Source organism: Tripterygium wilfordii, chromosome 10 (assembly GCF_013401445.1).
Source record: "Tripterygium wilfordii isolate XIE 37 chromosome 10, ASM1340144v1, whole genome shotgun sequence".
Classification (NCBI taxonomy): Eukaryota; Viridiplantae; Streptophyta; class Magnoliopsida; order Celastrales; family Celastraceae; genus Tripterygium; species Tripterygium wilfordii.
Window position 1 is genome coordinate 4,974,290 of NC_052241.1, and position 12,778 is coordinate 4,987,067.

The 12,778-nt window shown below is 35.8% G+C and overlaps 1 protein-coding gene across 2 annotated transcripts; it reads left to right on the plus strand.

Moving 5' to 3' along the window:
- The first annotated feature begins 1,430 nt into the window (after window positions 1-1,430).
- Window positions 1,431-11,256, plus strand: LOC120007034 (acetolactate synthase small subunit 1, chloroplastic-like). 2 transcript variants are annotated; one of them, XM_038857188.1, is made up of 13 exons: window positions 1,431-1,766; window positions 2,751-2,964; window positions 3,969-4,052; window positions 5,030-5,098; window positions 5,656-5,739; window positions 5,949-6,101; window positions 7,271-7,357; window positions 7,979-8,083; window positions 8,182-8,304; window positions 8,975-9,127; window positions 9,791-9,856; window positions 10,690-10,784; window positions 10,879-11,256. In XM_038857188.1, the coding sequence occupies exons 1-12, from the start codon at window positions 1,498-1,500 to the stop codon at window positions 10,771-10,773; spliced, it is 1,491 nt and encodes a 496-aa protein (XP_038713116.1). In that variant the 5' UTR covers window positions 1,431-1,497; the 3' UTR covers window positions 10,774-10,784; window positions 10,879-11,256. The 2 variants fall into 2 exon arrangements, with proteins under 2 accessions (XP_038713116.1, XP_038713115.1); XM_038857187.1 differs by having other exon boundaries at window positions 1,432-1,766; window positions 10,909-11,256.
- The last annotated feature ends 1,522 nt before the right edge of the window (window positions 11,257-12,778 follow it).

Sequence of the window (12,778 nt, forward strand, 5' to 3'; positions counted from 1 at the left end):
GACCTACTTTGCCTCTCAATAGTGTCCTTCTCCTCTGCAGTTAGTCTACCTACATATGAATGCCCTTCAAAAGCTTTGACCAAATCATGGTTGTGCTTCCCATTCATAACAACCAACCCCCATGTCCCAGTTGACGCATCTGTTACTTGAGCTTTCAGAGAAAAGGGGCATTGGCATTTCTTTGTTGATGATTTTCTCTTCTTTTGCCTTTTGCCCTGTATCCACCACTCCTCTCACACCCAAATAAAATCCTAGGGTTCTCTTTTGATCGTTCAAGCCTGATTGTTTGACAACCACAACTACTCCATGCCTACGGGCACATCTCCGAACATAAGAAACAACATCCTCTTTACTGTGAAATTCCTACATAATCCATAAACCAACCATCAACAATACTTTAAATAACCTCTAAAATACCACGAAATTCCTACATTTATCAACAAGAAACTAGGTTGTAGTTCATACCATATCTGTTCAAAAAAACTGGGTTGTATCTGCTTCAACCATCAAAGGAGTATGCGACTCAACAACGTCGCCCTGAAAGCACATACAATGGTGATCAACCCAGTGAAAGGAGATATATGAACTAAACCCTAGCTTTTGATCGCGGTTGGGTTAGGGTTAAACTTACCAGTTCTTCACCAAAGTTAGGTTCTCCGTTGAACGTGGCTTCATCATCTTCCATCGCGGCCTCATATTCCATATCATCATCGTCGACTTTGCCCATCGGAGAGAATGGCGTTCGAACAGAGAGAAAATCGCATGATTCGAGTGAGAGACAGAGTCGTTGCAGAACACAGAGATGAGTGAAACGAAGGAGAACGATAGAAATGGGAGGGAAATGGTAGGGTCAGTAAGGGGTGTGAAGAGATGAGTATTTTTTGTGATTTTTATGGTGTACTTAGCAAAAATGGAGGTGCAAATAAGATTCATCATATGTTTGTACGACATGGGTGGTGTGTCATATTCAAAAGGTAAGATTGAATAGAAAGTCTTTCTTATTTTTCTTTATAACAGAACCCTGAGTGATTTTGGGTAGAAATATTACAAATACTACAAAATAGAAAGCAAGGTAGGAAAAAAAAAACTTTGTGGAAAATCTTTGGTGTAATTGGATTTTCTGTGTAATAGATTATTGGGTGATAGAAAAATGAGTTTGTAGTTGTATAAATTTTTTACATAATGAATTTTTTCTTATTGTATTTCGATAATACCATGATTTTTCTTTCGATCTTGGAGATTTTCCATTGTATATTCTTCTTTTAATTGTTGCACCTTTCCATTTTAATTTTGTCTTTGTTCTTGTGATATCTCTATAAGGAGTATCGTGGGTCTAATTTCCAATAGAATGGTAAACAATTCCATTACTTTCAAACGGACCCACTAACTAGCACGTTCCAAACGTGCTGTTCCTGTCCTGTGGAGGCTTGTCCCAACCTGTCGTGTCGTTAAATTCGAGTCTTTCCCAATTTTCATTCTGAAACCACTCAACCAACCATGGCGGCTGCTGCGACCCCGTGCTCAACTGGCTTTAGGACTCAGACCCCATGTCCGAAACTGGATTTATATAATGGGCTTTCAAGGTTGAGATATGAGCCTGTGCATTGGAGGGTACCCAGTTGGAGAACAAGTTATTTTGAGCTGCTTTCAGTAGCAACAATAATGACTCGGAAGAAGAATAAGCTGAAAAAGTTTTGTGCTACAGCTGAAAAGGACAATGCCGTGACTGTTACCCGTTCTCTGCGTCCTTCTGTCACTCGCTCCAAGTGGGTATCTATTTGATTTTCCCTTCTTGTGATTTGTTAGCTTCTTGTTGGATTTAGCAGGCGCCCGTGCTCAGCTCAATGATGTTATTTTTTTATCTGTTGAGGGATGCCATATATATTTTATTCATGATGAGTAGCATTTGCATTGACCCACATAAAAGACATAGACTTCTGGTAAAATGCGGAGCTTGACAGAGAATTAAGACGTGCTATTCTCTTAATCTGTCGTCATTAATTTGATATTTTGTCTATGCCAGTTAATTTTCATCTTCTTTTCTTTTTGTCTGGTTTAAACTGCACTAATAATTAATAATGAATAGATGCCCCATAATTGTCGATATCATTTGTGCTTCCCCTGTAGTAAATTTGGAACTTCATGGCCTGGGATTTGGGAAATAATAGAGTACCTTGTTTCAATATGGTGAGAAAGTAATTGATAGTTGATATGGATATGTGATAGGAGTTGAAAGAAGACACTACTTCAGATTTTAGTGTTAGGAGTTGGAACCCCTTGTACATAGTGATTCCAGTTTTCAAAAACTGGTATCGTGGTTAACTGGTCAATCCAATTTGATGCTGGTGAATTTTCGGCATTAGTAAGAATAGAAATAAAGCGCTCAACTTGTACATGGCCTTTACACAAGCTATTCAAGTAGTTTCCAAAAGCCTGAAATTGGTACGTGATTTGCTATTTTCCTAATCCAGTAGTTAAGAAAATTTCTAACGTGAATACTGGCTATATCCTTTATATACATATCTGTACATAGTTTATGAGAGTATGATAATATGTCATGGATTGCAGAATTTTGATTTTCACTCGTTTGATGGATAGTGAACATATCAAGATGTGTTTGCATGCGGAAATAACAATTTTTTCTTCCCTCCTTTGAAATTTCATTGTAACTGTCATAACGAAGACATATATTATACCTAAGCATGTCTTTATGCTTACTGTGGTTGTTATATTTTATTCATTCAATTCAGGGTGCAACGCCACACTATTTCAGTGTTCGTTGGTGATGAGAGTGGGATTATAAACCGGATTGCAGGGGTTTTCGCAAGGAGGGGTTACAACATTGAATCTCTCGCTGTTGGTCTAAACAAGGAAAAGGCTTTGTTTACCATTGTTGTATCCGGAACTGAAAAAATTTTACGGCAGGTTGTGGAGCAGCTTAACAAGCTTGTCAATGTCATAAAGGTTGAGATCTTCCCCAGTTACCCAGTTACCCCCCTACATTCGAATCATACGTCAATATTTTTCTTTATATTTTTTTCTCGGGAGGGGGTTAGAGGATCAAAACATAGATAAGAGCCTTTCACTGCTCTGTTCATTAGATGAGCACTCAGCTGTACTGGTTCAAAAGTACGGGGGTATAGGTAAATGACTCCACCATACAGTTTTTCAGATTATGAAGATATGCGGAAAATGTCGTAGGAAGTGGATTTGACGTGAACTTCATCATGCTAAATTTATGAGGATTTTCTGGTGGGAAACTAATTGAGCTTGCTAGAAATGATGATATGTGGCAGATATATTTTAAGCAGGCACTAAAAAGGCGACTTTGCTGTCATGCTAAAGTTGTGTAGTCTACATGTGGAGCTCTATTTTAGTGATTTTTTACTAAGTTCTGTTGCAAATCTTGTGGTTTCATTTCCTTTTCTATTTCTTTCATCTCTTTGATGCTTCGAGAGAACTGCTACTGGCTAGTAAGCCATGTGGTCTGGTCTCAGTGTAGATGATCCCATATTTTGGTCATTGCCCTGGTTAAAATAATGAATAGTTTTTGGTTTGAGTTTATATTATAACTAGTGCTTGTGTTTTTTTTAGCTGGGCTGCATACAAACTTTAATTTTCATTTTTGCTACATGGCTCTTTTTATTATATTAGAGTAGCTACTTGTAAGGGCCGACTACTTTTTCTTGATATAACTTATGCTAGATGGTTGGTGCCTGGTGGGCTTAACATATTAAAGGCTAGCATAAGCTGTTGCCTGATTGCAACAGTATTGTGATACTTAGATTACATCTTCTGCAAACAGAAGTTCGAAGATTTGCTTGCCCCCAGCACTCTCATTACTCATGTGATTTTTTTTCTTACTTTTCATTTCCTACCATAAACATGGGCTTTTGAATGAGCCTTTTCACTTAATTGCTTGCATGCTGTACTTTTACACTTGCTACTAAGTTCATTGGATGTATTAGGTGGAAGATATCTCTAGGGAGCCACAAGTAGAACGTGAACTAATGCTCATAAAGCTCAATGCTGATCAAAGTAACTGCTCTGAGGTATGTGTGAAAACTGTGGTCTTCCTGTAAAGAATGTTGTCAATTATGTAATATATGGTCCAATATTTTTCTCTTGGAAAGACTACTATAAACTTTTTTTAAAAAAAAAACAAAAGAGCTGTTGGGAAAGGTGTTTCTTTCTTTTTAATTCTTTTCGCATGGTGTAGTATACAAATACACCACGGTAGAGTTGCAGGGGTGCAACCTAGAGGTTACATGTTCAATTCATGGAAATAGCATATCTACATAATATGGGGGTAAGTTATGCGTAATCCTGCCTGTCCCCTACCCCACCCACTGCCAGATCCTTGTGCACGGGGTTGTTTACTTTTTTGTAGTATACAAATACCTTTTTGAAAAACTATGGACGGGTGTGTGGAGGAGAAGAATTCTTTTGCCATAACTGGTGAAAAATGTTGACAGATCTTATTCTTTTGAGTAGAGTATACAAATTCCATTAGTCTAGATTTAATTAATTCGAAGTAAAAATGCCTCCTTGGTTCCATTTCTTTTTCATCTATGTTTTTTTTTTTAATTTAATTTCTTTGATCTTAAACTCTTTCCTTTGATTTCTAATTTTCTTTGTTCTCCCATGACTTTCTTTTGAGTTTATCTTTGTTGACTCTTTGTTAGACCCTTGAAATTTTATAAATTTCAGCAATTTATTTTCTGTATCAACGATACCATTAAAGATTGGAAGGAATGATGGAAATCAAAATTGCAATGGCGCCATGAGGGAATTAGGCTGGTTTCACCTGAGTGGCGAGGCCATGCCCCGGATTAGCTTTCTGGTCCAATAAGATCGGTGTTTTATGTTTTACTTATGCCAATTGTTGACCGGAAATGAGTAGTTTGTGCTTAAGCATCCTCTAGTTTGCCTCTGAAATGTGCTGCTTTTTAAAAAAAATTTTTTTTTTTTGGTCCAAATCGTCTTTCTGAATTCAAGTGCCTAAACTTTGGACTTTTGATATCTTCAGATCAAGTGGTTAGTAGACATCTTCAGAGCAAGAATTGTGGATATCTCAGCACATTCACTGACAGTTGAGGTAACTTCAGTTAGATCCTTTTAACTTTTGGCTGCGTTCCATTGTTTTTAATCCAATGATTGTGACAATTTAGCCTCAACAAGTGCAAATCAACCTTGATAAGAGTCTTGCCGACAGGATTGACTTTCTGGCTCTGAATGCCCAAACATTTTAGAAAGTGTGTATAAACACTTCCAATTCCGTTTAGATGTTAATAGCCATATATAATGGTTTATCAGAATTAAACTGACAAATTTATGAGGTCGTATTCCATGCATGCCAATCAACTTCACTGAATCTTGTTGGGGTTTCTATTCCTCCTCAAGGTTCAGAAGATATTCATGCGATGTAACTTTGTGTATATATGTTGATGACTGTGATTCGGGGTCATTTTTGTTTTTTTTTTCCAAATGTTTTTTAGTTCCGTTCCCCCATCCTGCAACTATAGATGTATTATTTTCAATCCTTAACAGCTGAGCATGCTAGTTCCTTGTATGCATTTTTGTCTTTCCTTTGTAGATCATGTTGAGGGTCTTTTGTGCTGTCAAAGTCAATGCATGTGCTTGTGGATGTTTCAGGTCACTGGAGACCCTGGGAAGATGGTTGCTGTCCAGAAAAACTTTAGCAAGTTTGGAATCAAAGAACTTGCTCGAACTGGAAAGGTAGGATGCATGCATAACACCTGACATACATATAGATTCTGTCTCAACTGGTGAGAGAGACTTGAAATTATCCTGACATGTGCATCATTGATTTTGAGTTTCAAAATATTAATGGGAATATATTGGAGCAGTATTTTCCTTCCATTTATTGGGTGTTACCAAATTGTAAAACTCACTTATAACTATATTGAATTTGGCTTTACCTACAGATTGCCCTAAGACGGGAACGGATTGGTGAGTCAGCTCCATTTTGGAGATTTTCTACATCTTCTTATCCTGATCTTGAAGGAAAATCTTCTGGTGATGCTTCTGCTGGGAAATCAAATGGATCACCCAATGGCAATGCCATTGCATACTCAAAGGTTTCTAACTTTTAAATCTAAAGATATCTGAAATTGCGGAATATCCTCTATTCGTTTCTGGTTATTTATTCTGCTCTTGCATATCCCAAAAAAAGAAAAGAAAAGGAAATGATATGCAGTTTATAGTGCCTTTATGTGGTGGGAACTTCTGTGTTGCCAAAAGTTCATAAAGTCTGTTATGTATCTAAAAATGTATTCTGTTGCATCTTTTTCATTATACAAATCATGGTTCTTTTTGGTCTATTTGACAATTGTCTTTGTGGGAGGGTGAATAAGGATGTGCTACTAACTTCATGACATTCTTCATTAGGTTAGCATTTTGGAAATTCTAGTAAACTGAAAGTACTGGCGTATCCAGGATTTAAACTCACTGGGGCACATTTAAGCTGTGGGATTTTTTTTTGGGTTATTTATATGCACGAAAATAATCATTAATAATAGTTTCAAGCAATAAGAATTGACATTTTTATTTATCACAATATTCTGAAAACACCATGTTACAACATGAATAGTATTAGTTGCATACAACTCTTTTTCTATAAAACATACATGACAATAATCATTTAAAAATGGTCACTCATCCAGTTGCGCAATCTAGATTTATACTAGCAATCTAAAAATTGTCACTCAAGAGTCGTGCACATTTATAAATGATAGATTGTGTTGCCTACCCTGTGCGTGTTCCTTTAGACTGGGGTAGTAGTGACCGAAGCTAGGAGCATGGGCCACTAGGCTAGATTAATGGTTGAATGGATTAGAATGAATAAGATTTTTTTTATTGTTTCATATAGGTTGGGCTTGGGGATTGGGGGCCTCAAGGTATAATTAGTGGGTGCCTGTTTTTTTTAATATATACACATAACTAAAAAAAAATTCATTGGGGGGTGACTATAAAGTGGCTCCGCGACTCTGACAGTAATGTTGACGCTGCCAGACCAATGAACAAATGATTAAATCATTTGGGAAGCGGGGGAATCTATGTTTCTATTTTTTATTCATTTTTTCTATTTTTTTTTTCTAATTCTATCATACTTCCTGCTTGTAAACAGGATTATGATAATGTAGTGTTTTATATATGTTTAATTTTAACGAAAATAATCATTCAGGTTGGGATTTTTACCCTGGATTAGTGTGGATCCAACTTGTTTAATTTTAATTTTTAACTGAAGGGTGATGTATATCCAGTGGAGCCTTACGATGACTTCTTAGTAAATCAAGTTCTTGATGCTCACTGGGGTGTTATCTATGGTGAAGAGGTAAGAAAAACATATATCCTTTTGTTCTTTGAGGTTTTGTATTTCTTTTTTCCTTTTTCATTTTCTTAATCTGACATTAGAAGTAAATGACACTTTTAATAATACTTCAAAATCTCTTGGGCAAGATGCTTAAAGTGTGAGAATAAACAATGATAGTTATTCAGAAAGATTGAACTGAACTTTACTGGAAAGTTCATGGAAGTTAATTGCACAGATTTTTAACCATTTTATTCAGTTTCTCCATGTTTTAAGGAAAAAGAAGGGATTACCATGTTCTTAGCCAAAAAAGGGGTTTATTCTTGTAAATGTTCGACAGCTACTGCTTGTATACTTCCTTTGTATGTAATATTGGCCTACTTCACAAGAATGAGCCAAAACCACTTGATGCGTTTCATCGACATCTGCTACATGTCATGTGAGATATTCCTCTAGCTACTTAATTGTGTACTGAGAAACATCACCACTTCCAGTTTTGATCTATATATCTGGCGTTGTGCTGTTTTATTCTCAGAGTTTTTAGTTAACATTGACACTATTTGATAGCAGCATTATTATTCTTGCCTTACATTTTGTTCTCCCTATATCCTGTGTTTTCTTGACGTCCGCCATTGGACATTCCAGGCAAGTGGACTTCAGTCACACACTTTATCTATGCTTGTAAATGACACTCCTGGGGTTCTCAGCATACTTACCAGTGTTATATCTCGAAGAGGTTATAACATTCAGGTCAGTTTGGTTTCGATTTGTTCCCATATTTCTACGTTTTTGATAAAATGCTGATTGCTGATATTTTTATATTATTCTTTTCCACTTGAATCCTTCAGAGTCTAGCAGTGGGGCCTGCTGAGAGAGGGGGCCTTTCTCGCATCACCACTGTTGTGCCTGGAACAAATGAGTCAATTGACAAGTTGGTTCAGCAACTTCACAAGTTAATAGATCTTCATGAGGTGAGTAGCACTGTATTTACAAAGACATCTCCTGAATTTTTAACACATTTAATTTGAGGAAATGAATCATCTCTTTTTGAAATAGAAAGACAAAGAATAAATAAAGATGGGAAGAGAAACACCCATTTGGCCTTGAAAGTATGCAGATATCTCAAAATTAGCTGTTAAAAAATTGCAAAAATCTCGAATGATGGGAGCAATAAGGCGTCCTTAGGCTCACCAAATAATGAGGGTGCACTGGATAATTTCATCTGGAAGCCAAAGGCAACTGTTCCATTAGTAAGTTTGTTGACCATAAGCAAGATATCATTTTTAGAAATATTTCGAGGGAAACATCATAATCCATTTCTTTACATCTTTTCATTGCTAGATTGATAAATTTCCACTCTTGGATATTTCTTTCTCCCTTTCTTTTTGCTGGAAATAGATCGTGAGAACTCACTTCACTGGTAAAACAGATAGAGCCTTAAGGGAAATATTTGGGATTTATTTTTCTTCTGTCAGTTACAACAGGGAGTCCAATAAGAGATTGCCAATCCAGTGCATTTGTATGATTTTTGCTTTCATTGATTATATATTGTAAAATGGCACTTTGTCCTGTGAGTCGGGTATCCTATTTAAAAGTTGGTAGTCTGAATGAGCAAATGACTAATGATGGTGGCTCTTTCAGGTTCAAGATATAACACACTTGCCATTTGCAGAGCGAGAGTTGATGCTTATTAAAATTTCTGTGAACACTGCCGCTAGGAGGGATGTCCTTGATATTGCCAGAATATTCCGAGCCAAAGCTGTTGATGTGTCTGATCACACAATTACCCTTGAGGTAAAAACTTTTCTGGAGCTAACCAACAAATCTGTTACTTTTCAAGTCCACTTCCACATAGAGGTTATCAGCAGCGTTACATGCTGCAGAACTTATTTGACAATGTTTTCTTTTGAAACATTATGGCTAAATTTATAATAGTCATCTGATGAAGGTTCTTACGTTTAAAAAGATTTTATAAATTAGTTGGACAGTACAGATGATTTTTAACCCTGGCAAGCCTAAAATGTTAAAACGGAAAGATGTTGATCAACAACATTTTTCCATGTATATTGTGCGGTGAATTACCATCCTGGGTCTTATTTGGCTTTAGCTATTGGGGAAATTTTGGAGTGTTTTCTCGAGTATTGGTGCTTGAGACCGCACTAGTGTAAGTGTGTTTGAGTGTGGTGTTTGTTACTTATGGATTTGTAGCAACTAACTAACAAACTATTAACATCTAGTCAAGGGGATTGAGGTCTTCTCTCCTCTGCAGGGTGGATGTCTACCCATTTGAATTTTCTGGGAAAACTCTACCTGATTAACGCTAATTAGTTGACTAAGCAGAGCATGCAGGAGCTTGATGTGTCTTGCTGTCTTCTGGCTGTGTTCTCTTACTCCTATCATTTTAATTATGTACTTTGCATAGTTGTATTTATTCTTTTGTCGTTCGTTACATTCCAGGTAACAGGTGATTTGAACAAGATGGTTGCCCTTCAGAGATTATTGGAGCCCTATGGGATATGCGAGGTCAGCCTTCTAATTCAAGCTTTTTTTTTTTCTATTAAGTTTCAATGTTTTGCTCGGAAATTGCAATTGTTCATATCCTAATCAAGAAGTAAATAATATTTTGTTGTTGAGAACCTTTTGTGGTTCATACAATGCATTTCCAAGTATTAATCTCAGCTGTCATGATACATTTGGCTGATCATATGGTTTAGTTGAAAAATACTGGCTTTGTCATTCTGTCTGCTGAACAGGGTACAGTGCTTTCTACTTGCCCAAAAAAGAAGAAGAAAGTACGGTGCTTTTCATCTGAACATGATTTAGCGTCCCTCTATGTGGGGGATATTTTCTTTCCTCCCTGTTTTTGGTCTTCAACTCAAATTCAATATGGCCAAACAGAAAGAAAAGAAGTCATAGAAAATTTGCATAATCGTAGTAACAATCAAGAACAAGTTCTTAAAACTAGTTAGTAAGCTGAAATCCTAGTTGATTACATTTTGCATATCAGAGTTTGGTACAGCATATTAAAAAAATGGATTGACTATGCAAGTGTCTAATGTATCACACTTGAAACAACAAGGGTGGTTCTAGTTTGAGTCCTGGGGCATTAGGTTAGAATCCAATTGTTAAGTACGTCTGGAAAAGGTAACTTCTCGGATCAAATAACCCATAAGCTTCACATATTCTTGGGTATAGTGAACCATGCCTATGGTATCCATCATCTTCCTGATGTCTGTGATATTCAATTGGCAATATTTATAAATGAAGTTGCTAAAAGATCGGTATTTATTCACTGAAATTTGTTGGTTATCCAACCCTGCTCTACTAAATTACAGTGGCTTGTTTATTTCGTGAAGGTGGCGCGTACTGGGAGGTTGGCATTGGTGCGGGAGTCGGGGGTGGATTCCACATACCTCCGTGGATATTCTCTTCCATTGTAATTTCATTCTTGGTAAATTTTTATTATTAGAAAATCAATATTTGGTAAATTCTTATTGTTAGACAATGTTAGCTTCTCATAATCCACCCCAACCATTTCCTTTTAGGGCCAATTTTTCTGCTTTGCTTTTTTCCAGAAAGGAAAATAAGGAAATCTGTTGGGCCTGGCAAGAATCTGATGAATTATCAACTTCTGAGACCTGGTAGATATGGTGCTTGAACTTGATAAAACCCTAAGCCATATTTCATCTTTGCTATGAGAAAGAAGATAGTGAGATACGATACCATGTATCTCTTGACAAACTATCATTTTTAAACAGTTCAGTTTTTGCATTTAATCCTGTTTGGTTTCTTGCCCCTTCGTTCATTTTGAAATGATTGAAAACTTCAATCACTGCTGTCATTTCTCTCCGATGTATCGACCATTTATTCCTAAACCACAGAAGCCAGGATCGATTTGTCTAATCGCCCAACCATATAAGCCTTAATTGATATTCTCTATGGTCATGGATGCCCTTTCTCTGGTCTTGAGTATCTTTTTTATTTAGTAAAGTTTTTTTTTTTTTTTTTTTTATCTAAGGCTGAAAGGCTCGACTACTCCTGACATTCGTTTTGCTTGATAGAATTGTTGTTTTTCCCTCCCCCCAATCAGTAGCTGAATTTTGAATCGATTGTCGTGTGCATGTAGGTGCGTCTCTAGATCTTCTAGAACTGACAGTTTTGGCAACCTGAATTACTGATGTCTCTCTTCCATACTGATACTGCTAAGATACCCAAGTGGGGTTTTGGCCTAAGAAACTAGAATCGTGATTAAGATTAAGTAGTTTAGATATTAGTAGTGCAGTTGTAAAAATTCCAGTTCTCTCAGTGGACTCGTAATGTAAAGGAAAATCTGGAGACCTACTTCAATGGGGACCCATTATCGTCATAACTAGGGAATAATTACTGTCATGATCATGGTTATAGAAATATGCTGATTACTTCAAATGGCCTTCTTTTTGTTCTATTTCAATGAACACCATAAATAAGTAGAGCGGTGGTATTTACACCCTGAAAATTGGTGTTTGCACCCAATGTTTGACATGTGTTCCATATATCACCCTTACCATCCAATCGTTTTTTGTTTTTAATTTCATTTCTTTCACTCTAAATGAACAATTAGTTTTTTTGGTGTTAGTTACCCTTGTTGAAATTTTCTTACTTTTATAGGTGTCACCATGATCACATTATAACAATATAATAGTAATCTCAGTCTCCTCTCATATCCACCAATATCTAACAATAACAAATCCTAGATTAGGTTCAATATTTTGAACCCATTAAATTAATGATTCATGTGAATTGAATGCCTAAAGCATATACTAATTTTGTTAGAAATTAATAAAATATATTAATTTTGTTCTTTAATATGCCATATCACTAGAAATTTCATGTGTAACATCAACTTCGATTTGTTCATTTTATTGTATCAGATCAAGTTTTTCTTTTTGTTGTATTTCATTTCTAATAATTTCATCATGGCAACAATCGAAATTCGCTTTAGTATTTACAAATAATCAAAATTATTTTTCAAAAAATAAATTAATTTAAACGGAAAAAATAAAAAATAATATAAATGTGGAGAATACTCCATATTTCTATTTCAATATTCATGTAAAGATATATTTACTTCATTAGAACCACTTTGACAATTTTAGATCTTTAACCCAGAGTTTCAAATGGAAAGGGTATCAATACATGAAAGTAATAGTGTCATTTTATAGAAATGTCAAAGGATATCTTAAGAATTGATTTTTTGTATAATAAGACTAAACCAATAATTCAATACATTATTGATATTTCAAATTGTACACACACATCTCAAGAAAATAAACTATTGGCACTAACACACACAAATAATTCATATTTGTCACCTGATATCTCTTGATCGGATGCTCATGTCTTACCTTATCCTTTAGTGAGAATGCTGATAATCAAATAATGTTACCTCATGTAGTTCATTTGAAT